Below are 26,689 nucleotides of genomic sequence, written 5' to 3' on the forward strand. Positions count from 1 at the left end.
CTCTTGCCGCTGGACACCCAGCGCCGATCGGTTCCGTTAACTGGACCCAACTACGCCAGAGCTCTGATGGCTACGGCCGAGTCTGGACGAGTCCTTGATGGCGAATTCTGAAACAATCCTTCCGGGATACATCGTGGGTGATACTGATTTCCTGCGTGATGCCTTATTGCTCTTGCAGCATAGCCTGTCACGCAATCAAAGCGCCTACAGCATATTCTGCGGTCAGCGACCCAGACCTGTCGCACATGGGCTGATCGTCATGTGTATGAGGGCGATCTTCCAGGCTTCTGTTTAGCCTGAACTCATGGAAGCTTCGTAGTGGAAGTTACGCGCATAGTGACTATAGAACCTCGAGCCAAGTCAACTATCACAGCACAATGCGTTGAATTAGCTGTAGTACTAGGTTCACCTCAAGAAGATCACACCTCGGTTCGCTTGTTCTGATACAATAGTTCGCTTGGCGACAAGGACGTCTCCATGTTTCCGCGCCGACAAGCTTCTCCTCCTTCATACTGCCATGCTATAGCCAAATCACCATGCTGATCAGGCCCCTTGTGATCACTAACAGGAACACCCCCTCGCATGCTAAGTCTCCCCTTGGCAGGTACTAATTCTTTTACCCGGCGTGCGGCCGTACACCGGATATATAAGATGACATTGGCAGACCCTCCGAATTGCTTGTCGAGCCAAGAATTCCAAGAGAATTAGAACGGCATCTACTCAACTTTGTGCATAGGCGAGATACTGGAGTCAGCGTTATGTCTGGACGTTGATCAGCGAGTGGGTGGTGTACGACATTTTCATTTAGCCTCAATCAATTCGGTATTACGACGTTGAGGGGAGTGTGATGAGAGGGGACGAGGACATATAAAGGAAAATGCTCGCGCTGGGGAACTGATCTCTTCACCAATCCAACGATCACCTCACTCAATATGGTCTCTTTCAAGAACATCTTCTGCGCCTTGTTGGCTGCTACCACGGCGCTGGCCGCCCCCTTCGATTTCCTCACCGAGGATGTTGAGGACGGAAACTCGACTCTTGTCAAGCGACAGAGCACCCCCAGTGCTGAGGGTACTCACAATGGATACTTCTACTCCTGGTGGACTGATGGTGGCGGTTCTGCTCAGTTCACCCTGGGCGAGGGCTCGCGCTACTCTGTCAAGTGGACCAACACTGGCAACTTTGTTGGCGGCAAGGGCTGGAACCCTGGCACTGGACGGTAAGTGGACACCATCGATCTCTCATTCTAAACAGGTGCTAACAATATCGATCAGCACCATCAACTATGGTGGAGCTTTTAACCCCTCAGGCAACGGCTACCTCGCTGTATATGGATGGACCAGATCTCCCCTTGTCGAATACTACGTGATCGAGTCCTTCGGTACATACGACCCCAGCAGTGGTGCTCAGTACAAGGGCAGCTTCTCCACCGATGGTGGAAACTACAACGTCTACGTTTCCACCCGCACAAACCAGCCCTCCATCGACGGTACCCGCACCTTCCAGCAATACTGGTCTGTTCGTCAGGGCAAGCGTGTCGGTGGGAGCGTAAATATGGCTGCTCACTTTTCAGCATGGTCGCGTTTTGGACTCAATCTTGGACAGCACTATTACCAGATTGTTGCTACCGAAGGCTACCAGAGCAGCGGCTCTTCTGACATTTATGTCCAGACCAAGTAGACTGTTTAAGGGGTCTTATGGGCTTGGGAGGGGCTCACTGCTGAGCGGCGCGCCTGACTTCCTCTACTCCTTGCTGTCCTTTGCCTGAAGGCACAAGGATGTCTCTGGCGGATTTTTCATCCTGAGAATTTGAGCTAGAGACACCATTTGGTGAAAGTGCGAATTCTGTTGTTACCTCACACTCATTTTGCCAGAATGCTTACATAGGCTGAGTATCAGCACGACGTATGCCAAAGTTTATGCTTTTCATAAATTGTTGATCTAGATTTTGATGTCAAAAAGATGCCTCTCGACACGTGACTTTATCTTCTTCTGCCAGCACCACCGCCGCCGGCACCACCACCCTCGCCGCGTGACTCGATTGAAACAACCTCACCGATACCAGCAGCTTCCTGCTCGTCTTCCAGGACTTGCATCTCTTCTCTGACATCCCACCATTTCTGCTCAGAGCGTTCGAATGCACTCTTGCGAATCTCCTTGACCGAACGCTCGGTGATCTGGTTTGCGTGCTTGAACTTGTGCTCCTCCAGAATCATGTCTTGCCACTGGTGATTGGTACGGGTGAAGAATTCACGTAGGGATTCGAAGGGACGCGGGCTAGGCAGACCGTCAGACTTCTCAGTGGCGGCCTCTTCCTCGGGCTCTTCATCCTCTGCTGCTTGCTTCTTGGCCACATCTTCAGGCTTGGCCAGCTCTTCGGGTGCGACAGAAGTAGCAGGGGTAGAAGTGCCGGCGGTTTCGTCCTCACTCTCATCTTCGTCATCATCTTCATCCTCGTCATCGTCCTCGCTGTCCTCGTCCTCGCTGCCCTGCCAGTCTTCGAGCTCACGACGGAAGATCTCTTTGGCACCGTCCAGCTTGCCAAGATCGATACTGTGCATCTCGTCGAATGTGAACTCGCGATCACCTTTCTCGAATGTGCCACCGTAGATATAAAGAGTGTCATCTTGTACCGCAAGTTGAGCATTGAATCGAGGGTGGGGCATCTCGTATTGCACTGGCTTCTCAATCTTGGCATCCTCATCATCAGAATCGTCATCGCGCTTGACTGGGAGTTCGCCATCGTCCAATGAGCCCTTGCCTTCAATCAGAGCAAGGTTACGCAGTAACTCCTCTTCGTCAGCCTTTCCTCTTCCGCGTCGGCCACCACGTTCGTTTCCGCCGCCTTGTTTCTTGGCCGGCTGAGAGCGAGGCTTTCTTAGACTCAGTTGGAAGAAACGGTTGCGGTCAATGTTGAAGGCCAATAGCTGGTTAAAGAACTCGCTGTCAATGCCTTCTTCATCCTCCTCGACGTCGTGTACACCACCGAACGCGATACCTCTGCCCTTGTGGTGCACCATGGTCGCGCCAGCACGAGCTGGGTTGGGCGAGTTGACTGGCTTCTTTCGCTTCTCCCAACGCACTGTCGGTAATGTGTTCATAGAGGCTTCTGGCGGTGGCGGTGTAATGCGAAGGAACCAGGTGTCCTGATGAACCATAGGCTTCATGATGACGCGCGAAGCCTGTCTACCTCCCTTCGACTTTCCAGCTGAGGTCGAAGTCTTGATTCTGGAGTATCCGCCGTACAAAACCGCACCGGTGTCGTGGGGCAGGAAGGAGAAGGAAGACCTTGGGTCAGGACGCATGGCAGCGGGTGGCAGGACAGGGATATGCCACTGGAAAGTCTGACAATCGTAGATGTAAAGATCATTCAAGTATTTGGTCTGTTGCGATGTGTCTTGGAAGCCTCCGAACAGGATGATGTAGCGTTTGAAAGCAACCATACGGTGACCACTTCGAGCGGAAGGAGATGGCCCCTTGGTCTCAATTTTGGTCCATTCTCTGGTCGATGGTTCCAGATTCCAGAAATCGTTGTAATGGTAGAATGTACCCTGTTTCGGCGAACTGAATTCTCCTCCAAACATGTAAATACCACCAGCGTTACCACCCCTGCACATGGCATGTCCGCTGCGAGGCAGAGGTGAGTTGGGACTGGTTACCTTGCGCCATTCATCCGAATTGATTCTGTAGATATACAAGTCATTGTAGAAATGTGCAATAGCTCCATTGTAATGTTCGCCTCCGAAAAGGAAGAGTTCTCTGCCATCTGAAGGTGAGGCAAGAAAAGTGGAAGCACTTCTGGGTGATGGACCAGTGACAGAGTCTTCGGTGACCTTCAAGAATTGCTCTTGCTTCTTTGCGTAGTCTGCCAGAATCGCATCCAGATCGGCGTCTTCTGCATCACTGTCGTCGGCATCCTTCTTGTTCTTGGCCTTCTTTTCTGTCTTTTTGGCGACTTTTTCCTGTTTCGCTGCTACGCGGGCCTTCTTGGCTTCCTTCTTGCCCTTATCTTTTTTGACCATGACTGATCAGAAGGCGTGTGAGTCTGATGTGTTTGTCGAGTATATCTACGGGTGCTGTAAATATATCGCTGGCGAACAAATCTTGCTGGCAGTGGACATCATCGGCGTAGCAGACTCCGAGCTAGACTTGTAGCCAAGCCCCCAGCTTGTGGACGCCCTCCCCTCTTCCGAAGTATCGCGTGAGCTATAGCTACGTAGTTTCATGGGACGAGTTACTCAATGGATGTTCGTGTGATCTGTGTAGCCAAATCTGTTTCTGGATAAATGTCTTTACAGATAAAACAATGTCTGAACTCGGCGTAATAGTGTAATGCCTCATGGCAAGCAGGAGCGATCCAGAGCGTCAACGTCGCTGAGGGGCATGTTACCCGCATGTTCATCAACCCAACCATCTGCCCCTCACCATCAATGTCCATCCAAAACACACAATATGGCTACCTCGATCAAAGTCGCTGCGGCAAAGATAGTCGAACAGAGAACTCATCAGATTCCTGGTAACTTATATTTCAAGCCCCTGGACTCCCAGCCAGGGGACGCTCATTCATCTGTGATACGTGTTGACACTTGATTCACAACAGGTAAGCTGAGAGTCACCGAACACTTCTTCGATGTGCCCAAAGATTACTCCAAGCCGGAAACTGGTACGATTCGCATCTTTGCTCGCAGTGTTCGAAAGCATGAATCTCCCGCGGACATTGGTGATCATGATGACAAGAAGAGCCAACTTCCATGGATGGTGTTCTTGAACGGCGGACCTGGAGGAGCCTGCCGACACCCAAGTGCTTACCCATTCACCTACACCATTCTGGATAAAGGTTACCAAATGCTCTATCTAGACCAAAGAGGCACTGGACTGAGCACGCCAATCACTCCCAGCACGCTAGGCTTACGCGGGGACGAGGACGTGCAGGCGAGATACCTCAAGCACTTCCGCGCGGACAGTATCGTGCGAGACTGTGAAGCGATTCGACAATCTCTTACTGCGGAGTACCCTCCTGAGAAGCAAAAATGGAGTATCATGGGCCAGAGCTTTGGTGGATTCTGCAGCATCACATACCTCTCGTTTCACCCACAAGGACTCCGGGAAGCCTTCATCTACGGTGGCCTCCAACCACTCGTCAAGCAGCCTGATCCAGTCTACAAAGCGCTCTACAAGAGAGTGATCAGACGCAACCAAGACTACTACGACAAGTATCCGGAAGATGTCGATAGAGTCAAGAACATCGTCAGCTTCCTTACACGATTCGGTGATGGCACAATCAAACTCCCGTCTTCAGGCAACTTGACTGCTAGAAGGTTCCAGCAGATAGGCATCATGTTTGGAATGCACGGAGGCATCGACGCTGTACACGAAGTCGTGCTGCGTGCTGCATACGACATCGAAGCTTTCGGTCTGTTGACCAGAGGTACTCTCACTGCGATTGAGTCGATCACCTCTTTTGACGAAGCACCCATCTACGCCATATTGCATGAGCAGATCTACTGTGAAGGGTGGGTAAAGAATGCCTATGAATAGATGTCATGTTGACGTGATCACAGACAAGCACCCAATTGGTCGGCTGAACGTATGCGTGACGAGTTCCCTGAGTTTGAGCTCAAGTCAGAAGGACCTATCTACTTCACAGGAGAGATGGTACGTTGGCTCAAGAAGTCATTCAAAGGTCGATCGTCTAACACAGCACAGGTATTCAGCTGGATGTTCGATGACTACAGCGAGCTCCGCAAGATGCAGGATGTCGCCGAACGAGTAGCTGCAGACTCCGATTGGCCTGCTCTGTTTGACGAAGACCAGCTCCGCAAGAACGAAGTTCCTGTTTACGCAGCCGTTTACCAAGAGGATGTGAGTCTGGTGTGAAGCGGATGAAGTGTGAACGATGAATTAACGAGATGAACGCAGATGTACGTTGACTACGACTACTCTATGGAGACGGCAGAAAAGATCAAGGGCTGCAAGAAGTTCATAACCAATGTCATGTATCACAACGCGATCCGAAGCAAGGCAGACGAAGTCGTCAGACAACTGTTTGATCTGAGAGACGACGTCATTGACTAGGAGATCAGCGACGGGGAAAATCAATGGATCTGGGAGTCTGACCGCTCTTCAGGGATGTGTATATGCTGTTTGTGGGTCGAGGAGTAGGATGGGTTGCTCGAACATGAGAAGGGCATAGGAATGGATGGTAGAGAGAAATGGTCCAAGCTCAGAATCATCGTCACAGCCAACTGCGAACTCGTCAGTTCAAGCTTGCAACACGTGCAGCACTCCTTCCAACATGAGATGATAACCGCTAAATTGTCCCAAGCTTTGAGAGAGCTTGTTGGAGGATTTCTAATTCTGGCATGCGCTCAGATGTCGGTAACGGACAAGAGCGGCAAGGGACATGGAGAGCCGGTCCGGGTAGATGATGTGAGCAATGAAACATTTGCATGCTATCTACGTCCAAGTCCGACCAGTGTAGACATCGATTGCTGTAGGCCTTGTGCACACTCTCTTCACTGATTTCTAGACTTTCGCTATCTCGACTCGTCACGACGGGTTTTGTCAGTCTACGATCGCTACACGCCGAGCTCGTTGATCGCCAGCGAAGGATCACATAAGCGCCGCGAACAATCACACAAACCGCCGACCCACCCATACCTTCTCTCCACCATACAAGCGGCCGAAGAGAACGCACACCTTCACAATCATGAGCAACACACTACCCAACCCCACCGATCTCTCCCTCCCACGTATCCTCTGCCTCCACGGCGGCGGCGTCACAGCCGAAATCTTCCAACTCCAAGCCCGCAGCCTCATCAGAGCTCTCCCAGCCTTCCGCCTCGTCTTCGCCGACGGCCCCTTCTACTGTGCCCCCGGCCCCGGCATCGCCCCCGTCTACGAGGACTACGGCCCATTTCGCCGCTGGCTACGCTGGCTCCCCGAACACGCTGCCATTGACGACGAGTCCGCCATCGAAGAAGTCATTTATGCGATTGAGACTTGCAAGAGTGGGGATGCTGGAACAGGGGCTTGGGTAGGGCTTTTGGGGTTTAGTCAGGGGGCTAAGCTCGCGGCTAGTTTGTTGTATGAGCAGCAGGTGCGGCAAGAAAACACGGGGAGAGCGGATACGAGCTATAAGTTTGCGGTGCTGTTGGCGGGAAGACAGCCGTTGATGCGCTTCTCTGAATACTCGGTTGGGCCGGCGACTCTGGGGGCTGGAGAGATTAGTGAGGGCTTTAGGTATGAGGGGCCTAATGAGCATGTCTTGAAGCTACCGACGATTCATGTCCATGGACTTAATGATGCTGGACTGCATCTTCATAGGGATCTCATGAGGAAGTACTGTCATCCGGATAGTGTCACCCTTGTGGAGTGGGATGGAGCGCACCGCGTGCCGCTGAAAAAGACGGACGTCGACAGGATATGCACAGAGATATACAGGGTCGCAAAAGAGCAGGGTGTCCGGATTGATATGGAAGCAAGATCATCCATATGACAAGTCCTCTATATATATACATTTACAACTTTTGCAGCCTAGATTTATACTACACAAAGCAAGGCCTCATAGCTAACCATCATCATACGGCAGCCTGTAACTTCCTCTGAATGCTCGCGACAGTCTCTGGCGGTGTCGTCATACTAGCCATCAAGTACAAGACATTGCCCAACACACGCGAATGGATAGCATTCTCCGAGCTCGAGTCGTGAAGAAGCGTATCCCTCAATCCAGTCGCCGCAGTAGAGGTATACCCAGATCCAGCAGGATCCTTGAGCGAAATCGCCAGAACAGATCCAATAGCAAACACGCTCTCAACATTCGATCTGAGCGAAAGATCACGTATAAAGTCTTGCGACCACATGCTCCAGATCTTCTGCTCAGCATTATCTTCTTGTGTCCAGGCAGACTTGAACCTAGTCCATGTAGCGCCCTCGTCCATTTCTTTCATCGTCTTGAGGGAGTATTTGGCGATCTCGCAGCCGACCGCGTGAGCAGTGTAGCTATGGCCGTGAAGCAAAGCGTCAGATTTCTCAGGACTCAAGAAAGCTTCGAAAATGCTCTCGCTGGCAGTAGTGGTGCAAAGAGGCAGTAAACCACCAGTCAGCAACTTGGCGTGAACGGATATATCAGGCTGGACGTCGACGAAAGATGAACTGCTGAAACGACCGAGACGATATAGACCAGTGAACACTTCGTCAAAGACGACAGGGACACCCTTCCAGGAAAGTTCGTCGTCTGGTGTTGCTTCAGGTTTGCCATAGAGCTCTGGGTATTGTTCGCGGACGACCTTGGTCAACATATGTTGGAATAGGGGATCACTAAACAGCATGCCGCCAGCGCCTAGGATGACGGGTTCCATGATAAGAGCACCAAACTTCTTGCCTTCTGCAGTCAAGGCTTCAAGAGAAGTCTTGATGTAAGCCTCATAACGACCTGCGTCAGCCTTTCTACCGGAAAGCGCAAAGACGTCGTCCAAACTTGAGAAGGAGCGGGTAGCACCAAACTCTTCTTCCATGCCAGCAGGAGGCTCAACGATCCACTTGCCTTCCTTCATCTTGACAAGCGGAAAATCGAACCAGTGGCCACGGCCTGAGTACCACTCGACCTTCTTGTTGTATGTTGATGGCTCTGACATATCCATAGTGCCAATGGTGTCGCCGTGATAGCTACCCTTGAGACCGAGAATCAAGACTTCCTCATCCGAAGACCAATTATAGCGTTTGCTTGCAGCTTTGAGTGCCATCTTGACAGCGACTTCCATGCCAGTACTTCCGTTGTCGGTAAAGAAGACCTTTGAGAGGCGAGGATTACCGATGTTCTGCAGCAAAGTCTCAGAAAGAGATACAGCTGGCTCATGTGCAGCGCCTGCAAACATGACATGGCCATAGCGACCAGCAGCGTGTGCGGCAGTAAGTGCTAATGCAGGATTTCCGTGGCCCAAGCCCTGTGTCCACCATGATGCTGAGCCATCAAATGCAGGCTTAAGCTGATTACCTTCCTTCGAGCCAGAGACAGCAGAATTGTGTGTTTGGAAGTAGTCGCCGTAAGCAGAATCGATGGCCATGATGTTTTGCTCTGATCGCTCTGTGTGCTGCATGAAAGGATGCCAGATACTTTTATCAGCTCTCTTGGGCAAGGCTTGTAGGCTAGCGAGCCTCTGATCATGGGTGTGGAGGATATGCTTGATACATTGCTCCAAACTAGGCGATTCACTCGCAGATTCGTAGTACTGTTGCATAGCCTTTTGGTCCTCTGCTTGAGAGGAGTTGACCTCAGGAGGTGGTGGTAAGGAGAGAGTCAGAACTCCTCTTTCCTTGAAGTAGTCCTTAAGATAAGTGTGGTTGTCATATCTGGACTCTTCGAAGAGCAGAACAGAGTTTACGTCGTAGCCACGGACATGAAGTGATTCCCATGATGAGATGGTCGTGCCAATGCCACCCAGACGATGGTCACCCACGAGCAATGCGGGAAGTCTCAAAGGGCGGTATAGGTCTGCTTGTACATTTCCAGAAGGTGCCGGAGAGAGTACGCCACCGGCTGTCTCAACAACTGCTACAGCATCCTTTCCAGTAGCATAGCCCAGAAGTTCTTCGTAAACACGAGTCAGGATGCTTTGGTCATCGACTGGCTCTTTAGAGATCCTGGCAGCAATATGAGGGCTGACCGGGTCATCAAATTGAAGTAATGTCTTTGATGTTATATCTCTTGAGTATCTTGTTATATGGCTTTGCGCGAGTCAGCATTACGAGTCTGACCATCTCGATGCAAACACATACCGGTTATCCTGGTCATCGACCGGTCCTGTAGAGATCGGTTTCAAGTAATGTACATTGTAGTCCGGTAGCCTCTTTCGTAGAGCTTTGCAAAGTAATGTGCTGACAACTGTCTTTCCTACACCGGTATTGGCTCCGTAGACCTGTACAGCTCTGAGCCTCGGCCAGAGAACCGATCCGACTTGGCGCATACTAGGGATGTGTAAAGACCGTATGTAGCTTCGAGACGCTATAGAGACATGGATAGCAAGGAACTGAATGAACGGAAAAAGAAGACAACGACGATGGTTCACCTCGGTGTTCAATGGTCTAGCCCGAGAAGACGGCAGAGTTGGTGGGATATGCGCTAAGGAGCCCATGTCCGTCTTCGGCGTCTCGGCACCGTCGGAGAGCCCGTTCGGGGAACTGAGTGCCGATCGGACCAAGCTTATTTCAACTCTGAAGCCTCGTCGTCGCTCTGTTCTACCTCGATTTTGTTCATAATGGCAGCAGTGACCATCGTACGATACACCTGATGGGAATCTCGGACGTAGGAGATTGGGGTCGGGTCGTAACGAGGCATCAATGCTATGCGCCGAACATTGCACTATCATTGTATGAGTTCCCACGCAGCTCCAAATGTGCTGCCCTTAGCATCTTGTCTCGGAGATTATGACAGTCGCTTTTCGGCTACCTGCAAAGGCCATCAACGTTCCAGCTGTGCAAACAGTATGATGATAAATGACGTATGCCTGCCTTCTCTCTACTACAAATTGCGCATACGATAACTCCGTCCCAATGCTTCCGAACACCTATCGTCATGCGAAATCAAGCAAGAGCAGGCGCTTGTGTACTAGCAGCCAACTCCCTCTCAATCCTTAACTTTCTGATCTCTTCCTCTTCGCTACCACCAGCATCTCTAAATACGTGATCCATCTCTTCCAAGCTCCGGCCGTTTGTTTCGGGGACGAAGAAGAAGACCCAGACGCCGGAAAAGACACAGAAAACGGCAAAGAAGATGTAGGCGCCGTAGTTGTTTGTACCGGAGATGAGAGGCGGAGTTACGAGACCGATGATGCTGCGATTTTGTTAGTCAGCCTGCAGAGAAACGTCGAAGGAAACGGCTTACAAGTTGTTCAGCCAATTCGAACAGGTCGACAAAGCTACACCCTTCGCACGCAACGATGATGGAAAGATCTCAGAAGGTAACGCCCAAGGTACGGGTCCCCAACTGGCTCCAAATGACACCATATATAGGAGAAGGAAAGCTACAGCTGCCCATCCCATACCGCCATTCGCATCCCAGTCCTTTTGTCCTTCGCCCACGAGGCCAGCGATGATGATGTGAGAGGCTGCCATGAACAGACTGCCCCAGAGAAGCAGTGTACGACGGCCAAAGCGATCCATTGTCCAGATTGAGGTTGAACAACCGACCTAAAGATTGCATTCGTTAGTAGGCTTCAAGCAGAGCAGACAGGAGAACACTCACCAGTTGCATGATGTTGAGCACGCCAGACATAATCAATTGCATACCAGAGTCCAGACCCATGGTTGCGAACAGAGTAGGCGAGTAGTAGATCAGAGCGTTGATACCGACGAACTGCTGGAAAAACATGATTCCCACACCGACGTGAGTTCTGCGCCAGCACCCTTTCTTGAAAAGATCGGCCCACGAGGCAAGCTCGAGCTTGAAACGGCTGGTTCTTGTACCATCCTGCAGGGTCGGATGGCGTTCTTTGCTGATCTCTTTTACTAGTCTTGCTTCAGCACGAATATCGAACCATTCTTGTTGGACTCTAGCATCGGTGGCTGGTAAGCGACGTAGTTGTGTAAGTGCAACCAGTGCTTCTTCGTCTCGGCCTTTGCTACCCAGCCAGCGAGGGGAAAATGGAAGGAAGACGATGCCGACACCGAGAACAAGACCGGGTAGAATTTGCAGAAGGAAAGGGAGTCTCCAGCTCCACTCTGTGTCCATGTATCGTGTACCATACGTGATCCAGAACGCTACTACGATACCAACAATGATGCTGAACTCTTCCAAGACCAGTAATGTTCCTCTAATCTCTGGAGGCGAGATCTCTGAGATGTACATGGGTGCGACAGCAGAGAGTCTGGATGTATTAGAATTATTCACATCATGAAAAATGCTTTGTTGGGACTTACGATCCGATGCCTATTCCTCCGATCAGTCGTGCCACAATGAGCATGTCGTAGTTGACTGAGGCGGTCTGCAAGGCGGAGCCGATGACGAATATCACGACTGCAATGACGATGCAGTACTTTCGCGAGTACTTGTCTGCGACCCAACCAGTGTTGAGTGCACCAAACAATGCTCCGAGTTCGATCATCGCGGTAAGAAGACCTTTGTTGAAGCTCGCACCGCCAGATCCAGGGGCAATCTCATGGAATCGTTCTAAGAAGTCATCCATCGTGAGAGTGACTGATACAACACCTTGATCATAACCGAACAGCAGGCCTCCCATGGCCGAGAAGGCGGCGCACAGTGCTACATAGCTGTTGCCAAAGATGCCAGCGATACCTGAATAGTGTCAGTTCAGGAGTGTTCAACGCCAGATAGGAGTGCTACTGACCAGCAGGGCCGTAGGCTCCACGAGCATCATGAGTGATGACAAGGTCATTCTTCTGAACGTCAATGTCGTCGATGTGTTTTGTATCAATCTTGTGGTCGTCCATGATGAATGATATGAATGTTCTGATGTCTTGACACAACTTAGTGAAAAGGGACGAGACCTTAATATTCATGCCTAGTGGCGCAAATGATTGAATTTAAGATAGAAGCAGTCAGAAGCCGACGCTGCAGTAGGTCATGCTGCGGTCCGTCAATGTCCGTTCGTCGAGGTGTCTAGGATGTTCCACGACCGAGTTGAGAGACCCATAGAGCCAATGAGAGCCGCCACAGATCGAGCCCTGACCAGGAATGAGGACACCGGCAGGATTATCGTCCCCAAACTTACCCCAGCGTGAAAGTATGGAGTGGAGATCTGCAGTTGCTAGAAAGTCGGGGTTTGATGTGGAGAAATATAGGGCTCAGTGGTACAGATGTATCCTTGGCCTCCTGCGTCACAACCGTTTAGTACCTCAGAACGTCCGTGGTAACTGCTAACATTACTGTAATATCTTTGAGTTTGCGTCCTAGAGATCGAAAACTGTTCTCATATGTCGGAACCGTGTTGGAAGAAAGTTTTTCCAGCACGGTGCGATATTTTGGCGCAATCATGGCAGGGGCAGTTTCGGAGCCAGCTAGAAGTTGAAGCCACCAGAAGAAGTGCTGTTGTCTAATTTGCTCGTACCTAGGGATCTCGGTGAACCTTTGACGTCTTCTCAACATATCACTCGTTGGTGTTGACTCGAGGCATCATCGTTCATGTTGTCGGAATATCGATGGGCCGCGTAGAAGCACCGAAGTAGGGCCTGTACACGAAGCACACGCAGAGGTTCTTGTCGTGCATGGACGAGCATCCTTACCATAAACAACTCGAGGTTGAACGTCGACCAGTCACCTGCAGCTATATCAGTTGCCGACTATCGGAATTACATCCCGGAGGATTCAGTGGCATCCGCATTTCCCCTCTCAAGAGGCTCCGCGTCATCTTGGGAGATCGTCACATGCCCCACAGACCTTTCCAGACGCGTGCTGGTCAGGACGCGATATCAATCCTCATGGCCCAGACGAAGCAACAACGAAGTGACACTGATTTGTTTGTTTCAAAATATTCCCACGACCAGAAGCTGGTGTCGTCTCAACGTCTGACGGCAAGCATACTTCTGACTTTGGTTGACCAGAGAGTGTCTGCACGCTGAGTCAAAACCTTGCGCCGAGGAGTAAGGACGTTCGGCCGACGAAATCCGTGAGCGAAGTGCATGCTCATCAAATTCGGCAATTATTTCTCCGAGCATCGTTCCCGACATCAAGACTACACTTGCTGTACTGGCTCATCTCGGTTACAGCAGAGACCAAACTCAGTCATCATTCTGCTCAACACGGATTCATGGTATCGTCTGACTACACAGCCACTTTGCGAGCAGAGCTTCCGAACTTCCCAATGCTTCCATTCTCACCGTTCTGCAAGAACTCTACAGGATGTTGATGATCCTCTACAAACCCGACGCCTCCGACAGACTTATAGTAACCTGCCAACCTGAGAATGTCCTCCGGAAGCTTGCGGGCAATTTCCAGGGGGGTGGATAGTACTTCTTCTTGATCCTGGCGGTAGTAATCTCTTTGGCTGCAAGTCGTGTGTCAGCAAGGTGTCCTATGTATGCGGCAGAGCGCACACAGCCTTACCCGAAGACCGCGAAAAGAGTTCGTAGAGCGTCGGGATCGTCCTTTCCACATCTGTTCTCTCCAGCACCGTGGTATGTCGCTGGGAGCAGGCCAAGTCAGCAAGCAGCGTCGATTCCAGTCAAGTATCAAACTTACATCCCAGTGTGAACAAGGCCGAACCAGGATCCATCTCGGCATATGTCACCTCTTCCAAGTTTGGTGCACGATCAACACCCCACAAGTGGCTTCCTGGTATGACAGCTGTTGCCTTAAATTGCCAACGTCAGCGCCTGTTAATCAGGTGTCAATTCCTGGACTACTCACCCCATTCTTGTAAGTGCACTTCGAGCCGGCAATCAGACATCCCATCATAGGTGTAAAAAGGGGATTGTTTGGATCAGGTCGAACCTGGAACGCTATTTGGTCCTACGAAAATCATCAGCCAGAAGGAACCGATTCGTATTATCATCATCCTCATCGACCCACCCGATGCAATGGCTGAGGTTGAGCGCCCGGTACAAGACGAAGCGCTGCTGTAGAGGCAAGCATATATCCGCTCTTCTGTGCTAAGCGATTCTGTCCAGTGAACGAAGTGAATTCATCGTTCAGAAAGTGGGCCATGACTTGCTGCCAGACGGGCAGACGAACAATCTTGATCAAAGGGTCTGTCATCTTGGAAAGCAGGCCCTGTTTGAGTTGTGAGCACTGAACGGCAGTCATGTCGTATGATGAATATTACATATACTCTTTGAGACCCTTCTGGGAAGAAGTCTGCACCAAGCTCGCCATGACTACCCTTGGAGTCGTATATTCCGCGCCCGGAGAAACTGGGCTCGACTGCCAACGTCATCAATGTTGAGTATGTTGAGCTCAATGCTCGGACGAGGTACTTACTAGCACGCATCGCTTCTTCGAGAAGCTCCTTCGATAGAAGATTGGTGACAATGACTCCTCCATCTCGCTCAATGGCACTTAGAATATTCTCCACCGGCTCAGAAGCATCGATACGAGCAAGAGATGATACCATGGTGGAGAAGTTGATTGTCGTTTTGCTCTTGAAGTTGACTATGGTTCCAGCTGATCAATGGAATGCTCTCACACTTAAAGATAGAGCAAGTCCTCATTTCATGGTCGCAAGTAGCCGTGAGTCATCGGAACTCGACTGCCTTTGCTGCGGCAGGCCTGTTCAGCCTTATCAGTTCAGTGCCCAACATTTCCTACTGAGGCCTCTATCTGCACATCCAGCAGGCCCAGGTTTCGTTATCAGCACCTTGTAAACCCCGCGTCTCAGTCTCCACTTCCCATCACCTTGCCCCTCTGCTTGGCGATCGATTAATAGCCATACTTTGCGGACTCGGCCGAGTTATCAAGACGTCAATCTAGTGTCTGATCGCAACTCCTACTTGTGCCTATCTTACGTTGGGTTAATATTCTATAGATACCGTGCCACTGCGCTATCTGGAGGCACATCTGCATCAGATGTCAATCCTCCAAGGATTCCCAGAGATGTATCTTGCCTATCTATGAATGAGCAGATAACCAGAGGAATAGACTCATCCAATGGTCCAATGGCAGTGCGATGTGCTGATCGCTCATATCTTTCGACTGATACGATTTTCTCAATCACTTGTTTACCTTGATCTCTCGAAATTGGGAGGAACAGATAGGCCGAGTATGGCCATATTACGCCATGGCAAAGCCTGCAACAGCTTCACGTGCCCATTGCGCGAGATACTGTCAAAGAAGTAGAAAATGACGAGGCGGGTCCGTCACCTTGTCAGATAATCGCGACTTGCTCGATGGCGACAACGCAAAAAACATGCCCGACTCTTATATCCCAAAGCTTCTCGGAAAACATGTCCAACCGCCGAGTCCGAAAGTGTCAATCGAAGTTGGGCAGATCATCGTGGTAAGGGATCCCTACGTTTATGATCGATAGCAGAGCCTGACTATATAGGCCGGCGAGAATCAGGGTGCATATTTCGATACCAGGCTGAAAGAGGCTGTGAATCATCGAAGACTTGGTTCTAGACAACTTCAATTGACTGCAATCGCTGGATCGATCGGAGCGTAGGTTGATTCGACGACTACCAAACATAAGGACGAAGCATTGACAACGAACATAGTTCGCTTTTCGTTGGCATCGGTAGCGGTGTTTCCTCTGGTCCGGTGTGCTTGCTTCTCGCCTTCATCTTTTGGGTAACGGTAGTCTTCTCTATCGCACAATGTCAGGCTGAGATTGTCACACTATTCCCGCTGGACGGCTCCTTCGTCCGCCTGGCTAGTCGTATGGTTGATCCCGCTCTGGGTGTGACGGCCGGCTGGAATCTCTTCTTTTCGCAAACCTCATATGTGGTCTTCGAAGCCACTATAATCAACACTCTTGTGGAATACTGGGGGTATGACCAGTCTCCAGCCATCCTGATCTCGGTTTCTTTAATTCTGTATCTGGCTCTCAATGTATATCGAGCTGAGATTTTTGGCGAAGCTGAGTTTTGGCTGTCGCTATTCAAGATTCTGCTGGCGACTGGGCTCATTTTTTACACCTTGACCGTGATGCTGGGTGGTAATCCGGCGAACGAGTAAGTCTCGCATGTTCCTTGTCTTGTTGTGCAGCCGATTATCTGACAAATTCTGCAGCCGGTTCGGCTTCCGATATTACAAAGAACCAGGGCCATGGGTCGGCAGGACCCCGACCACCCGATTAGAGTCTTTCATCAACGCTGTCAACGTCGCTGGCTTTGTTGTCGCCGGACCAGACTATATCTCGATGGTCGCTGGTGAAACCAAAGATCCACGACGTACGATCCCTAGGGCGTTTGACACAATCATAACTCGCTTGATTGTCTTCTTTATCGGTGGTGCTCTCTGCGTAGGCATCTTGGTACCTTCAAACGACCCTGCTCTGACCAATGGTTCCGATGACTACGCAGAAGCTTCCCCATATGTCATCTCGATGCAAAGGCTCAACATACCTGTCTTACCATCTGTGGTTAACGCAGCATTGATTACCAGTATACTATCAGCTGGCAATGCGTATACCTTCAATGCGTCTCGAAGCTTGCATGCCCTTGCCCTGGAAGGTCAAGCTCCAGCGTTCCTACGCAAGTTGAATAAAAAAAGGCGTGCCGTATATGGCTGTGATAATGGTCATGCTGTTGTCGTGCCTTGCCTTTCTCGCTCTCGGTTCGGGTAGTAGTCAAGTCTTGAACTGGATATTGAACTTCAATACAGCCGCTACGATGTTGAATTGGGTCGTCATGTCTGCTACATGGATTCGGTTCGACGCAGCAATAAAGGCCCAGAAGATTGATCGACACGTGTATTTGCCTACTATTTCGCGGTATCAGCCCTACGCCGGTTACTGGGCTTTCTTCTGGGCGTCAATCTTTCTTTGGATCCAAGGGTATGCAGTGTTTCTGAAAGGCAATTGGGATGTCGCCACTTTCGTTTTCAACTACGGTATCATTGCTTTGGCTGGTGGTATGGTCTGGTGTGGCAGGTTGTCAAAGGCACTCGCTTCCATCGCCGTGGAGTGGTCGATCTTGTATCTGACCGCGACTTCTTTGACGCTTTGACAGAACATTATCGGATCGAGCGAGAGGTTGGCGGAAGTGGGACTAGCACGGTCACAGGCCGCATCATGGCGAAGCTATTCTAGAATTTCGAGGTTGGTCAATAGCTATTTGACAATAAGCAGCTTCTGTAAGCTCATTATTCTACGCAACCAATGTGTGTGTTGGATTCAAAGATAGTGCGACAACCGAGGTGAAGACAGGAACACGACTTCAAGATACAGATTTTCTGCCTTGGTCAGAATGTCCATGATGACAAGTGGGCAGGGTGCGGGTCGAGACAGGCAAGCAGAGATGCCAAGAGAAAGACTCTTTGCGTTGCCGCCACAACGCCAGCTCCAACCTTGATTTCGCTGCACCAGCCACCTCCTAGCAAACCAATCCCACCTCCAGCACCGAATATCTACTTCAATCGCCCAGATATCTCAGAATCAACATCGTAATGCAGTATTGAGTTATATTCGACATGTTCAACTACGAGATTGGGACTCCCTGTCCGGCACCGATTGACGGTGGGCGCGAAAACGCGTCGCCGTTTGTAAACAAAAACAAAAGCATTTTCGACGATGCCTTCGACCAGTTCAACGACAATACCACCCAGAACATTGCACATATGGTGCAGCAGGAATTCAAGAATGCACCGCCTCGTAGGACCCAGAGTTTGGCAAGAAAACCTAGGCGTGCTCCCACCACTATTTTCGAGGATGCCGACTGCAGCCATCGCGAGTCATACCAACGCGATGAGCCTGCCAGAATGATGAGAAGTAGTGCAATTCATGCCAGACCAGCTCAGAGAATTCGCATCCAGACTTCTAGAGAGGATAAGCCGGCCCCGCTTCCAACAAGCAGCAGTAGCGATATTGCAAACTTCAAGCCTACCATCAGCACCAGCAAGCCTGTAAAGGAAGACAGAAGACGAACGATCTGGATCCCGGAAGACACAACCCTACTTTCTATTCATCCAGGAGCATACGATCACACACTCCGTGACGAGACGGTTGGTCTGCCTTCAAACAATCTGGATATCACCCCCTTGAAGGAGACTCCTCAGACTGTTCGACTAGGAGCTAGTGCTATGCGGCAAGCTCAGAAGATGGCATCTGCCTCAAAACGTAGTGCACTCAAATCTCTCTCACCAGCTCAGCCCAATGTTTCGCACCATGTCATGGGCACCGGTGGCGGCAAGGAGAACACGCTTCCTGGTGCTTTGCTCGCAAGAAATGGCAAGAGTGAAAAGCTCATGGCAAGACCAGGCCGGGTTGCCCCTCTAGGCACGAGTAATTCACAGTCGGCTATGCAACAGTCGACAATTGGCCCGGCAAAGACGACAAGCATTAAGAAGCGACCTGCACCTGAGCTGAAAGACGCACCAAAGCCAAAGGTTCAAGCGAGAGCCCTCCATGAACGATCGAGCGTCCGTAAGGAAGTCTTGCCCAAAGCCACTGTCTTGGACCCATCCTCCAGAGGTTTCAAGCAAAAACCGATGCCAGCCTCGAAGACAGTCAGTAAGCCACCAATGCCCAAGCCTGTGTCAGTGACTCCCACATCAAGAGACATCAGCATCCCGAACGTGAAACGTTCCGTCTTCCTTGCTGCATCGCGTTATCCAGTCTTGAGTGATGACCTGGGTCAACCCGAGCTCTACGAAGACAACTGGCTCCAGAACCAAGAGACAGCCTTGACGCAGCTCGTGAATCTGGTCTTTCAACAGGCGCACGAGTCTCCTGCCATCGGTGGCGTGAGCGGTCTTCGCAGTCCAATGTTAGTACTTTACCAGAACCAGTCAGTAGCTACTCTTCACCAGCGTCTGAAAGCGTCTCTTGCATGTGGTGCACTCAGTATGCCCAAAGACGCCTCTCATTCACCGAAACTCAGAGATGATATTGGTCTTCGCCGTCAGTTCTTCGATCTGTTCGGCAACACTTACGATGCGGAAGCTCTGCAGGCTGCTGCCGAGGTGGTGGTGGGTCGAGTCATCACGCCCACCATTGTCACGCAGCCACGGACAGGCACATCATCCTCGACTGGTGTCAAAGAATGGAAGCGTTTCTGTTCGACGTTCTTCGTCGACCACGAAGACTCTACCGAATTATTGAAGTCTCGAATTTCCGACTCTCCTGATGATAATGCGATTCAACTTGGTACACCCGAGTGGTTCTGGCAAAGAACTGTCCTTCGGGGTCTTATGCTCATTCATCTTCTCGATCAGACGAAAGTTACAGATACCTTGTCCAGTCGTCTGTTTCAAGCATCTTCGCCCCATAAGTCCTCTCTTAGCGTACTACGCGCGTTCGCAAAGCTTATGGTGCCGTCTGTCGGAGACATCTGCCGTCCTCTTGGACATCTTGGATACAACGTCCGCCACATACAGCAACCTTTGGAAGAATACACGTACCGCATCGATAACCTCGCTGTCGATCTCCGCGACGGTGTCTTGCTCACACGTTTTGTTGAACTTCTGCTATACCCCTCAGAGAATCTCAAGAACCAGTCTGAACGTACTGTGACTTTTGGTCTCCCGGATGGCGTGAAATTGGTCAGCTCCTTGGATAACAACGAGTCTGCTCATATACTGAGTCAGCACCTTAAGTTCCCCTGCATCAGCAAAATCCAAAAGGTGCACAACGTGCAGATCGCACTGAGCGCCTTGGCTGGAGTTCGTGGTCTTGCTGGCACCGCTATCGAGACTATAAAAGCCGATGATATCGTCAATGGTCATAGAGAGAAAACTCTGAGCCTACTGTGGGCATTGGTCAGTAAATGGGGACTTGGCTTCTTGGTTGACTGGGACGAACTCAAGAAGGAGACGCTGAGCTTATCTAAGCACTCGAGTGCTGGAATCAACTACGCCCTTAGTGTTGAGCAGCCCGAGTCGAATGAGCAAGGTCCTCTGCTCAAAGAATGGGCTGCGAGTGTGTGCCAACACCATAAAGTCATCGTGACCAACCTCACCACTTCGTTTGCTGACGGTCGCGCGCTTGCAGCGATTACGTCCACCTATGCTGAGTATGTACCGGCCACACGGAAGAAGTCGTCGTCGTCCAAATTATCGACTGCCGACAGACTGCGCAGTCTCGGATGTAGCGAGGCCTTCATTACACTCTTCGCCTCACAGGGCACCACGATCCCGAGCCGCAGTAACACGATTGCGCTCCTTGCTTTCCTAGCTTCTCGCCTTTTGCCTCTTGCGCGCACACATAGAGCCGCTTGCACCATCCAGAACGCCTACCGTATTCGTCTTGCTCGTCGCAACATCTCTCTCCGTATCCAGAAGATGAGGACTGCGGCCAATTGTGCTCAGGCAGCAGCCAACAAACAGAAAGAGGTCGATGCAGCAGTCACATTGCAGAGGGCCTGGCGCGCAGTATTGGACCGTCGTATCGAGAGTCTGGAGAGAGATGTATCGGCTTTCCAGTCTTTAGCAAGAGGATGGGCCATCAGGAGAGCCACGGCGGGTATTTTAGGAAGTGGTTCAGGAAGAAGAATTATGGGTGGGTGGTGATTTGAGGATACTTGTAAGATGACATCGGGATGGAGAAGCATTTTGACCAGTCGGCTTGTCTCGACTTTGGTGTTGCTTGAAGCATTTGGTGTTGGATTACTTTTTCTATTTCTTTTGGCTGTTGTTTTGTTTTATTATACCGCTTTTCACGACTTTATGAACACTTTTCAGCATCATCATCCTTCTTTCAATAATCGTACTCGTGATCGTACTTGTTGATCGCAAGGCTCGCCAACTCGAGCACAATGGTAGGCTTCAAGGCATACTCACGAGGAAAGAACAAACGAGACCAGCAGCGGACTCAGCGGAGCATGAGAAGCGGGCGGCGAACGGGTGGAGGTGTCTCCCGAGGTCAGCTTTTCGAAAGGGCTCCAGCCCTTGCCCGTCTCACAAGCTTTTGGGAACCACACCCGTCGCCCACGTTTTCCCTCATCTCAACCATCAAGGTTTCCGAGCGAGAGGACAGTGCTTGATTATACATTTTTTTTCCCCCGTCGCCTTGATGTGCGAACGGTGAGGATGTCGTGATTGCGACACACTGGCTTCATGGTGTTTTTGGAGTGCTCATCTCTGGTGAGCTGTACAAGAGAGACGCTCAGAGTGGTCTGCGGTGAGCCCCGTTATCTTTTCTTTGCGACGCAAGCCACAAACCTCAAAGCCTTGCAGAGGCCAGAGGCGGGGGGGCGCGGCACATGCACTTTTGACCCGACAAGAGTCAATCCAAGATATCGATGAGGCTTAAAAGCACTAGCTTGATTTTTTCCTTAACACGCTCTTCTAAGCAGAAAACGGTAACTAGAGCATCTGTTCGTTTCTGCCCTGTCAGAGGCTCTGGTCAACAAGCCACATCTTTTGCTAGCACGTCGAAGCACGCCATCTATATCGGTTGCCATAGGTTGCTTGATTGCTTGTGAAATCTTATCGTTTTGGCTCAATGTATACTTATCTCAAATACCTTTGAGGAGGAAGGGACGGAAAGGTGAAATGGTGCTTTTTGGTATAAGTGTCGTGTTTCCCGTGTGTGCTCCTTCAGCCTTGTAGATCCGTTCTTTTCGTTCCTTCTCTTGCATCTCTATTCTAGAGTAAATCTTCTCTTGCAGATCGGAGAAGATGTCCATGTTCAATACACACAACGACCTCAGTGTCGAGGAGAAGCAGGTATACGATGCCACTGTGCAAGATGTGCCCAGCGATGGTGCCTCCTCAATCGACACCATCACTGCTCTTGTAAACGAAGGTAACGACCCAATCCTATCCCAAAAAAGAAAAGCCTCTATGCCCAAATTCCTATACCAACATTTTACTCCTCCCAGACCACGCACACGAAATCCAACTCCGAACCATGTCATGGCAAAAAGCAGCCTGGCTCCTCTGCGGCGACCAAGTCTGTCTAGCCATCATGGCACAATCCTGGTCCTTGTCAGTTCTCGGCTGGGTCCCCGGAATCATCACCATGCTCATCGCTGGAATCCTCTTTTACATCACAAGTCTCACCATGCACAAATTCATCATGAAGAACCCACACATCAAAGACATTTGCGACTTTGGCTACGAGATCTTTGGGAAGTCGAGGATTGCTTATGAGTTTACTGGATTCATGCTGTGAGTTAATTTTGCTGGCTTGAGGGGGGGAGAAAAAGAAAAGGGTAGCAAAAATGCTGACTTTTTGAGTATAGTTTGGCCAACAATATCCTTCTTATTGGTTTCCACGTCCTTACAGGAGCAAAGATTTTGAACACACTAAGTGATCACAGTATGTGTACTGTAATCTTCAGTGTCATTGTCACAATCATGGGAGTCATCATGTCGGTGCCTCGTACACTTAAACATGTCTCTTTTATGAGTATGTTTAGTGCTTCGTGCATGGGTATTGCTATCCTCCTCTTCTTGGTCTTTGTGGGCATTGAAGATGCACCTGGGTACGGGTATTCTGGTGTTTACCCCAAGGCTGGCCCTGTCAAGACTTATGCTTTCCCGCCTGCTGGTACCACTTGGGTTGCTTGTATGAATGCTGTGTTGAGTAAGTTGCTACCTTTGCATGGATGTCGAAAATCCGACGAGGAGAAGATGGTTGCTGATGTGATTTACAGACATCACTTTCCTCTGGGTACCTCAAATCCTCTTCCCAAGTTTCATCGCCGAGATGGAGAGGCCTCAGGATTTCCCCAAGGCTTTGACTGTTCTGGCTGGTATCTCTGGATTCTTGTTCATCGTTCCCCCTGCCATCGGCTTCAGATATCTCGGTCAATACGCCACTGCACCTGCATTTGGAAGTCTTGGAGTCGTAGCTTACAAGAAGGCATCATTCGCTTTCGTCATTGTACCCACTCTGGTCATTGGTGTGGTAAGTTGACTATCTTGACGTTTTGACGTGCCGAAAGCATTTGCTGACAATGGAACTACAGATCTACGCCAATGTCTCTGCCAAATTCGTCTACTTCCGCATCATGGGCAAGTCGCGCCATGCCCACAGCAACACCGTCATCGGCTGGGGTGTCTGGGTGCTCGTCATGATCGGCATCTGGCTCATCGCCTTTATCTTCTCCGAGATTGTGCCCAGCATGGGTGATTTCTTGTCACTGTTGGGTGCTGCTTTTGACTCTTTCTTCGGCTTCATCTTCTTTGCCGTTGCATACTGGCAGATGTACAGTGGGAAGCTGTTCAGCAGTGCTTCGAGAAGCGTCATGACTGTTGTTCATGTGTTTGTCATGATCTGCGGATTGTTCCTCTTGGGACCTGGCTTGTATGCTGCTGTCGAGGCCATCATTGATGATTATGCCGGCAGCACTCGGCCTGCGTTTGCGTGTGCCAACCTGTCAATCTAGAACAGGATCGATGCTGGGTATCAAAGCCGCGTTTTTGGGCAAGGTCCGGGATAGCAGGATGTGTAGATGTTTTCCAATCTTTGACTTCCTTCTTCTTCTCTTCAGTCTGCTCCTTTTCTCATGAGTCTGACGATGCACAACTTTTCCCATCCAGCCTTTTTGCCCGAGCTTCCGACAGTCTCTGCTTCCCAGCCGCCAGGCCATTGTCTTATCCTGCTCTTGATATCTTCGGGCTTGTTCTGGGCGCAGAAAAGGACATATGCAACGCCCCGTTGACTCAAGACACGCGGCACCTCATCGAGCAGACGATCTGTGACCTCCATACCATCTACACCACCAGCATAGCTCAGAGCAAGCAAATGCGAGTCACGATCGAAAGCCTCACTCGAAGACAGTCCATCAGCAGTATTGTATCGGGCATGCAAGCTCAGATCTGGCAACTCGGCAGGGACATAAGGTGGGTTGAACACCAAAACATCCACCTCGCCATCTTTCAGAGCAGAAGTGAGGTCCGCATTGGCGACAGTCAAGAAGGGCGCATCTTGTTTGTCGCAAGCCTTCTGCACAGTCGTGGATGCAGCAACACAAGCCCTTCTGTTGAGATCTGTGCCTAGCGTGCAGATAGAGCGATCGAAGATGGTTTTGCTGTTTGCAGCAAGGAATGCGAGAACGACACCACTGCCAGTGCCGACCTCGACGACTAGTGGAGCATGACCAGATCGGAAGTGCGAGTGTAGGAAAGATGTCTCGGTGGACGAGGATAGGGTATCGAGGAGGAGATACGAGTCTTCGGCGGGTTCATAGATCTGATCGTAGTCGACATGCGACGTGTCCGGCGTGGGCAGCATCCTTCAAATCTCTGTATGTCGCGCAAAGGATGAATTGGCATGGATACCCAGCTTCGGGGGTGTCTGCGGAGAGTTTTGCGATCGGCGAAAGCCGCCGAGGCAGGCTTCAGTGACGCAACCACTCTCCCAGCTGCAGCTGTCAATTGAAACTATTGCAATTGTCGACATCTTTTGAGCAAGGAGATATATCCACAATCATGCGTCCAGCTTCACGTCTTCTAGCAAGAGCCAGTACTGTAGGTACGCCATCCGGCGGCCTCGGTGTCGTCCCGCACGCCCTTCTACCACCGATCCCGCTCTACCGTCGCCTACTCCGTGGACACCGCAAGCACCTGCCGCCAGAGATGCGCGTACTGGGGGACGAATACATCAAGAGCGAGTTCAGGGCACACAGAGGTGTCGACAACCCAATTCACATCGTAAGCCGATACCAGAGGGAGAAGCCGTGGCACGAGAAAGAGCGATGGCACTGACACAGAGGATAGATTGGCTTCCTCACAGAATGGCAAGGCTATGCGCAACAGATTGAGGGCGAGAAATGGAGAGGAGAGAAGATGGACAAAGCAAAAATTGACAAGATGAGTGGTGTGTATTCTGTTCTGCCCCAGCATTGAGCAACGCGGTGATTGTGTACTGACTGCCCTCGCAGACGAACAAATCGCCCAGATGTACGAGCTCATGCAGGCCATCAGAAAGCAAGAGCTGGAAGAGAATGATCCAGAGTTTGACGCCGCCACTGGACATAATCCCCCGAAACAAAACTAGAACAAGAACACTAATGATACCCCTGTTGATAACCTCGACATCCTGACGTGGACGCGTATTACAGTGTTTGCTTATCCTTGTGCTATGCCGTAGATCGCATGCTGCAATGCTGAATGTAGCCTGCTTCAGTCACGTCCGCGTGCTTCGTGTCCCGTGGAAAAGGGAGTTGAAGATGGAAGAGTCTATACCCGAAAACAGATGGCGGTCTCAGAGCTCTTCCTCTTCCCTTGGACCAACCTTTGACTTCAAGCACTCTTTTCTACCCGATCTCCAAGCCTTGTCCCATACCTCGACCTTACCGCCTAGCAGTTGAGTGCTGTTGGGATCAAGCAAGATGACGCCACGCGCGATGGTCATGTTCTTCAAGATGAGCTTTGCACCAATGCCCAGATTCAAGTCGATGCCATCAACGTCAGTAACTTCGAAGCCGTAGATCTTTGTTCCCTTCGCATCCTGCAGGAGTAGCTTGTGAGGACCGCTGCTCTTGGGAATGGGCAATGTGCCATCTCGGAGCGGATCTGCTTCTTCGCCAGGCACGACACGGATGACTTCTCTGCCTTTTGTAGTCTCACCGCGTTCTTGAGCTTCAATGGCTTCGACTTGGCTCCAAGCGCTGCGGCCTATATCTTCAATGTCCAGGACCTGGAGTGGAACAGCATCCGGTACGCGGATTTCCTTGACGGTCGGATTGAGGGCGTTTGGCGGAAGTGTGTTTGTGGAAGTGGCCTTGATAGATGACGTGAGATCCGAAGCGAGTATGCGGAATAGAGCCGTCTTTTGCAACGCCGGCGTGGGAAGTCCTTGACGACTGGAAGTGACAAAAGAATCAATCCATGCTGGTGTAGCGGATAGCCCTTTTGAGTCTAGGAAAGTCTTGATAGCCGACTGAGCCATGATGGGAGTGTTGTGTTGAAAACCCCCCCAGCATGGAAGACGATGCTGGTTAGTGCCAGAGCTGGCGTGTTGGCGTATAACAGATGCGGTTACTCCACAAGGTACAGCGGAAAGCCAAGTCAGCTCTGAGGTCCACGACTGGCGGACCGACGGGCCAGCTGAGAAATCGAAACGACTTTTGATGTTTTAGAGCGTTTGGCTAATTGATCAGGGACATGCGGCGGTGGGTGATCTCCTGGTCA

At 50.8% G+C, this 26,689-nt stretch overlaps 13 protein-coding genes across 13 annotated transcripts; 7 read left to right on the forward strand and 6 right to left on the reverse strand.

Moving 5' to 3' along the window:
• Nucleotides 1–932: 932 nt before the first annotated feature.
• Nucleotides 933–1,680, forward strand: AUEXF2481DRAFT_70238 (glycoside hydrolase family 11 protein; the record flags this gene model as incomplete). The annotated part of the gene is made up of 2 exons (XM_013484223.1): nt 933–1,219; nt 1,275–1,680. The coding sequence occupies 2 exons, from the start codon at nt 933–935 to the stop codon at nt 1,678–1,680; spliced, it is 693 nt and encodes a 230-aa protein (XP_013339677.1).
• Nucleotides 1,681–2,009: 329 nt separating this feature from the next.
• Nucleotides 2,010–4,022, reverse strand: AUEXF2481DRAFT_53754 (uncharacterized protein; the record flags this gene model as incomplete). The annotated part of the gene is made up of 1 exon (XM_013484215.1): nt 2,010–4,022. A coding segment is annotated over one exon (2,013 nt), but the record flags the coding sequence as incomplete, so codon positions are not given.
• Nucleotides 4,023–4,452: 430 nt separating this feature from the next.
• Nucleotides 4,453–6,075, forward strand: AUEXF2481DRAFT_48385 (uncharacterized protein; the record flags this gene model as incomplete). Its single annotated transcript, XM_013484208.1, has 5 exons — nt 4,453–4,516; nt 4,601–5,513; nt 5,562–5,655; nt 5,707–5,862; nt 5,920–6,075. 5 exons carry the CDS (start codon nt 4,453–4,455, stop codon nt 6,073–6,075), a joined length of 1,383 nt encoding a protein of 460 aa, XP_013339662.1.
• Nucleotides 6,076–6,709: 634 nt separating this feature from the next.
• Nucleotides 6,710–7,498, forward strand: AUEXF2481DRAFT_33302 (uncharacterized protein; the record flags this gene model as incomplete). The annotated part of the gene is made up of 1 exon (XM_013484168.1): nt 6,710–7,498. The coding sequence occupies one exon, from the start codon at nt 6,710–6,712 to the stop codon at nt 7,496–7,498; it is 789 nt and encodes a 262-aa protein (XP_013339622.1).
• An 82-nt stretch (nt 7,499–7,580) lies between these two features.
• AUEXF2481DRAFT_48386 (uncharacterized protein) lies at nt 7,581–9,965 on the reverse strand (the record flags this gene model as incomplete). The annotated part of the gene is made up of 2 exons (XM_013484209.1): nt 7,581–9,726; nt 9,778–9,965. The coding sequence occupies 2 exons, from the start codon at nt 9,963–9,965 to the stop codon at nt 7,581–7,583; spliced, it is 2,334 nt and encodes a 777-aa protein (XP_013339663.1).
• A 616-nt stretch (nt 9,966–10,581) lies between these two features.
• On the reverse strand, nt 10,582–12,447 carry AUEXF2481DRAFT_8777 (uncharacterized protein; the record flags this gene model as incomplete). Its single annotated transcript, XM_013484155.1, has 5 exons — nt 10,582–10,831; nt 10,883–11,187; nt 11,243–11,864; nt 11,917–12,292; nt 12,345–12,447. 5 exons carry the CDS (start codon nt 12,445–12,447, stop codon nt 10,582–10,584), a joined length of 1,656 nt encoding a protein of 551 aa, XP_013339609.1.
• A 1,330-nt stretch (nt 12,448–13,777) lies between these two features.
• On the reverse strand, nt 13,778–15,065 carry AUEXF2481DRAFT_48388 (uncharacterized protein; the record flags this gene model as incomplete). Its single annotated transcript, XM_013484210.1, has 7 exons — nt 13,778–14,000; nt 14,060–14,138; nt 14,195–14,306; nt 14,363–14,464; nt 14,525–14,725; nt 14,778–14,875; nt 14,933–15,065. 7 exons carry the CDS (start codon nt 15,063–15,065, stop codon nt 13,778–13,780), a joined length of 948 nt encoding a protein of 315 aa, XP_013339664.1.
• Nucleotides 15,066–15,857: 792 nt separating this feature from the next.
• Nucleotides 15,858–17,699, forward strand: AUEXF2481DRAFT_48389 (uncharacterized protein; the record flags this gene model as incomplete). Its single annotated transcript, XM_013484211.1, has 6 exons — nt 15,858–15,947; nt 16,041–16,108; nt 16,165–16,620; nt 16,679–17,121; nt 17,162–17,521; nt 17,551–17,699. The coding sequence occupies 6 exons, from the start codon at nt 15,858–15,860 to the stop codon at nt 17,697–17,699; spliced, it is 1,566 nt and encodes a 521-aa protein (XP_013339665.1).
• Nucleotides 17,700–17,993: 294 nt separating this feature from the next.
• On the forward strand, nt 17,994–21,292 carry AUEXF2481DRAFT_44362 (uncharacterized protein). Its single transcript, XM_013484187.1, has one exon. The coding sequence runs from the start codon at nt 18,080–18,082 to the stop codon at nt 21,113–21,115; it is 3,036 nt and encodes a 1,011-aa protein (XP_013339641.1). The 5' UTR covers nt 17,994–18,079; the 3' UTR covers nt 21,116–21,292.
• Nucleotides 21,293–22,231: 939 nt separating this feature from the next.
• AUEXF2481DRAFT_70227 (uncharacterized protein) lies at nt 22,232–23,940 on the forward strand (the record flags this gene model as incomplete). The annotated part of the gene is made up of 5 exons (XM_013484222.1): nt 22,232–22,352; nt 22,429–22,717; nt 22,792–23,135; nt 23,206–23,459; nt 23,521–23,940. The coding sequence occupies 5 exons, from the start codon at nt 22,232–22,234 to the stop codon at nt 23,938–23,940; spliced, it is 1,428 nt and encodes a 475-aa protein (XP_013339676.1).
• On the reverse strand, nt 23,753–24,872 carry AUEXF2481DRAFT_511339 (uncharacterized protein). Its single transcript, XM_013484242.1, has one exon. The coding sequence runs from the start codon at nt 24,786–24,788 to the stop codon at nt 24,042–24,044; it is 747 nt and encodes a 248-aa protein (XP_013339696.1). The 5' UTR covers nt 24,789–24,872; the 3' UTR covers nt 23,753–24,041.
• A 113-nt stretch (nt 24,873–24,985) lies between these two features.
• On the forward strand, nt 24,986–25,553 carry AUEXF2481DRAFT_8783 (uncharacterized protein; the record flags this gene model as incomplete). Its single annotated transcript, XM_013484156.1, has 3 exons — nt 24,986–25,207; nt 25,274–25,373; nt 25,438–25,553. The coding sequence occupies 3 exons, from the start codon at nt 24,986–24,988 to the stop codon at nt 25,551–25,553; spliced, it is 438 nt and encodes a 145-aa protein (XP_013339610.1).
• A 207-nt stretch (nt 25,554–25,760) lies between these two features.
• On the reverse strand, nt 25,761–26,447 carry AUEXF2481DRAFT_33309 (uncharacterized protein; the record flags this gene model as incomplete). The annotated part of the gene is made up of 1 exon (XM_013484169.1): nt 25,761–26,447. One exon carries the CDS (start codon nt 26,445–26,447, stop codon nt 25,761–25,763), a length of 687 nt encoding a protein of 228 aa, XP_013339623.1.
• Nucleotides 26,448–26,689: the final 242 nt, after the last annotated feature.

Source organism: Aureobasidium subglaciale (assembly GCF_000721755.1).
Source record: "Aureobasidium subglaciale EXF-2481 unplaced genomic scaffold scaffold_32, whole genome shotgun sequence".
Classification (NCBI taxonomy): Eukaryota; Fungi; Ascomycota; class Dothideomycetes; order Dothideales; family Saccotheciaceae; genus Aureobasidium; species Aureobasidium subglaciale.